The sequence below is a fragment of the Arachis ipaensis genome, chromosome B09 (assembly GCF_000816755.2).
Source record: "Arachis ipaensis cultivar K30076 chromosome B09, Araip1.1, whole genome shotgun sequence".
Classification (NCBI taxonomy): Eukaryota; Viridiplantae; Streptophyta; class Magnoliopsida; order Fabales; family Fabaceae; genus Arachis; species Arachis ipaensis.
Genome location: NC_029793.2, coordinates 144,734,324 through 144,738,984, shown reverse-complemented (window position 1 = coordinate 144,738,984; position 4,661 = coordinate 144,734,324). Strand labels below are relative to the sequence as shown.

The 4,661-nt window shown below is 28.7% G+C and overlaps 1 protein-coding gene across 1 annotated transcript in view; it reads left to right on the top strand.

Annotated features, from left to right (window-relative positions):
• The window catches only part of LOC107616534 (classical arabinogalactan protein 9), a gene marked incomplete in the record, with an annotated part of 1,698 nt that continues 1,294 nt past the window's right edge, over positions 4,258–4,661 (top strand). Inside the window, 1 exon segment of the mRNA XM_016318485.2 lies at positions 4,258–4,661. Coding sequence (XP_016173971.1) covers positions 4,410–4,661 — 252 coding nt within the window.

Sequence of the window (4,661 nt, the reverse complement as noted above, 5' to 3'; positions counted from 1 at the left end):
GTACCTACTTTTTTTTTTTGCAATAAATATTTATTTTTTTAAATTTTTCTATCCTAATCTTTCTAGTTTGTTCATCCGTTACTTGTTAGGTAATTATAGTGTACGTTGGCTGAAAAATGTTGGATTACTTAACAAAATTGGAGTAATAAATGTTTGTATTTTTTACTTCTTCTTTTTCAATTTATAAAGAGGAGTATTAAAGAGCCAATATATTTTGTAATTTATAATATTTTTAATAGTATAAAATTATATTTAATAATATAAAATTATTTTTTTTGTTAGTTAAATATTAACCAAATTTTAATAAAAATGTTGACCCTTACACTTTCTCCAACATTAATACTCTTCAAATTTATTTTGAAGTGCAACCAATGCCAAGTGAAAGTCCAACCAAACCTGATACTTAAGATATGTGCATGGATAAGAATTAGTAGTGAAATGTATTCGTTTAACTACTAAAATGCTGTTTTAATTATTTTATTCTGATTATTTATTAATATTTTACTTAGCTTTAATTTTCGACATATAATTAAGTATAAATTAAGCTAGATAGCAAACATACCAAAATTAAAATAATTAATACACCACGCATTACTGCTAATAATGTTTTCTAAAGCTGACATGAAATCAAGCTTGTTTTCTAAGCAAAGTCTACCCAAGCAATCACCTTTTCTTCCTTAATTGGCACTGTTCCCTCTTTTAGATTTACCCTACTTTCATTCAACCAAAGCAAACAAGACACGTGAATCAAAATGAATAATCATGTTCATTACCAGCAGAGGCTGAAGTCCCCACTACCAAAGCTGGGTGCTCTGAGTCTGTGATTATATTATATGGCTGCCTCCAACTCATTCAAAAATCTAAGTTTTAATCATCTCTTCTTTAGGCTGTAATTTGTTATTAAATTTTAATCGTATTTTTTCAAACTATATATTTATCATTTCTCGGCAAACTAAAAATGAAGTATGAAATTACTTTTAGAATTATCCACATAAACACACAAATTTGTCAAGTAGTATATATCTATATACAATATTTGATTTGTTCGACAAATTAAATTTAACAAAATGATTAATTTTTTTTTTTCATGACTATGTTTTTAGTGTTTTTGAATTTTATTCTTCCATTAGTAGTTTTTTCCAATAATATACAATATCTCTCTTAAAAAAAATTTGATGAAAAATAAAAATTATAAGAGTAAAGTATCGTTTTTGTCCTCAACGTTTAGGGCAAATCCTATTTGTGTCTCTAACATTTAAATCGTCCTATTTGTATCTCTAACGTTTGTAAAAGTGATTCAATGTTATCCTGCCGTCAATTACACATCATGAGCGCTTTAGTTTAAGTTTTAAAAATCTCTTCTTGAAGTTAGAATACAAATGTCTGAGATAGAATTAATGATCTACTCCGAAAAATAGCTTATCAAATGTTGAAACTAATTCCTATAACATTTACATAATTCACTTTTCTAGAGACATAATTGAATCTAAACACAAATAATAGATATAATATTAAAATCGAATACATCCAAATGAGACCTAATTGAGAATGAATACATCCAAGTGAGAATAATTAAAAAATAAAATCTAATTTGTTAGTATAATTGATAGTAGGATAACATTGAATCACTTTTATAAACGTTAAGGATATAAATAGGACGATTTAAACGTTCTAATTTAAGCTATATTTAAGAATCTACTGTTAGTTAATAAATTGTTGCATTCACAACACAAGATTTAAATTTTTAACACTTATTTAAACGAATGAGTAAATGACTACTCGACCGATCCAAGTTGATTTTATTGTTTATTACTTGATACCACCAAGAATAAAACATGAGTATATATGAGGAGGTTCAGGTACCAACCGGACCCTCATATATTTCTTTGTGGCAGCCTCAAGTCCCCAACGTAGCGTACAAATTACACATGCCATGAGACACCACACCACTAAGGAATGAACCCACACGCATGACCCACACTTCCTACATTATTCTTTTTATATGATTATGCTTATAATTGACATACACACCGATACGAAAGTATTCATCACTCACCACTATGAAAATTAAATCTTACAATAGCATGCATGTATATATAATTATATACCGTATACACATGGTATGTGTAAGTTAATAAAAAGAAGACAAAAATTAATTAAACTCGAGACATGTATGTACATAATGACATAAATAAATAAAAATATAATGGTAGACAATCATTTTCCAGATTTACCGGCGTACACGTAGCACACAAAATTGAGCATCAGAAATTGGGACATGAACTACTTCAAATGTAAATACTACCCACCGATTACGATTTCTTTCTCTATCTGAAACACTCACCCAATAATGTGCTTTCAAATGTGTTTCCGGTTCCCCAACCCAAATCAGCACAACAACGTAACAGAGCATAACTCTGTTAGTTAAGGAGCACCAATACCTAATAAATTAAAGGTTTAATAAAGGAACAAAGATGTAATCAATTAATTACAGTTAATGCATATCGGATTATTCATATAAAAGAAAGTATGCCAATTATTTACATGTCTTGTAATCAGCATTATCATGTGCCCCCATAATCATTTTGGTGGCTACTGTATGTAATGTCATCATAACATATAATTCATTGTTAGGGCCTATTGATCATTTCTCCATATAGTCACTCATAATATCTTTAATTAAGGTAAAAATTCAATTGCAGTCGACTTTACGGGAAATTGATAGGTAAGAGTCGTTAAATGATTTGATTGATTTGACTAAATTTTCATCTAATAGCTCTCAAATATAAACTTTATATAGAGTCGACTACACTTGAGTTATCACCGATAACTAATCACTCGTTGTCCATGAAAATTGTAAATACATTATGAAAATCAGAAAAAGATTACTGCATTAATAGTCATGTAATTTTAGAAGCACGAAATTATAGTGCATATAGTACTCTAATTATTGATGTTTATGTAAATAATATTTCAAACTTAAATAAGGTTGGTACTTAATTTATTACGACTTAATTAAACAATATCTATGCAATCATAAAACAATACATATTTTTTTTTATTTATTTAGTTTTAATTTGATAGGACTGCAAGGAAAACCATTACTCACATTATTAATTTAGCAGAGTCAATATATTCGGATGTAAAGAAGCCAAAGTTGAGTCACCGAAAAAAAAAAAGAAGCCAAAGTTGACTTTTTGTTCTCCCTATAAAAGTTTATTTAGAGTAGAATTAATAGTTAAAAATTATTAAATAATAATTTAGTCAAATTTATTAAATTATCTAATAATTTGACACCAATTTACATATATAATGTAAGACTAAAAGGAATTAAAAAATTTAAATATTAAAAATTAAAAAGTATGTGGTTTAGATTATTAATTTAAAAGAATTGACTTGATAGTTAAGTAACAAATAAAAACAATAAATCCTGAATTCCTAATCTTTCTTTATTTTTAGCCAGCTAGCTTTATGTTTCTCTAGAGTACCTTGCTAAAGAAATTTAATTTTTAATATTTTATACAATAAAAATATTATTTGTATATCAAAATGAATAATTAAAATCAATCACTAATCACTAATATATTTGTGTAAAAAAATATTTGATTTAATTTATCTTTAATATATATTTATATTTTAATATATATTTTATATTGGTAACTGAATTTGATAGTTAATTTTAGTATTATACAAGTAGCATTGATGTTTATACAATAAAACTATAAAAAGGTATAGACAACATTTTTAAATAATGTGTGAATGAATTAATAGGATTAAAAGAGTAAATTAATCTTAAATTTAATTAGTAACACTAAATTAGGATGTAGTGTATTTTTATTTGATTGGTGGTTGTTCATATTATTCAAGATGATCATTATTTGCCTAACACTCTCCTAAAAATATGGAAAGTATAGGGTATCAACGTATTATCTGCCAACTTCTGCAGACTCTTATTTATAATTGTGTTTTATGAAAGTGTGTTCGTTGATGTGTCTAATAATTAATATATTTTAAATACATATATAAAGAGACGCATCCAGAAAATATATCTATAAAGACATTTTTATTAAACATAGCTATAAAAAAGAAATTTTTATTAGACACATCTACGAACATACTTCCATGAAACACAATTATAAATAAGAGTTGACAGAAGTTAGCAGATATGTTGGTAACGTAGCAGAACCGTAAAAATATATGTTGATAGTAATGCATGGATGAAGAAGAAGATTCCACATGATCCCATGTAGCATATCAACATAGAGCGAAATTTGTCCGAAATTGAAAAGCTTGTGTTTCACTCAGTTACCATTACGCCTATATATTCTTCTTCTTCTCTCCTTGCCTCTTCCACTTAACCCTCCCAACTTTGAAGAAGAAGAGAAGGAGAAGAGTAAAATACTAGTGCCATGATGGACAGAGCAACCATTCTGTTTGCCGGTTTCGTCTGCATTGTGACCGCCGCCGGAGTCGCTGCTCAACAACAACAACAATCTCCCCCAACTCCTCCAACTCCCACCACCACCACCCCTTCTCCACCGACCTCCACCCCGGCTCCTCCCACTCCTCCATCTTCTCCTGCTCCTCCCACTCCTCCATCTTCTCCTGCTCCTCCCGTTCAGTCTTCTCCTCCACAGCAGCAGCAATCATCTCCGCCCCCA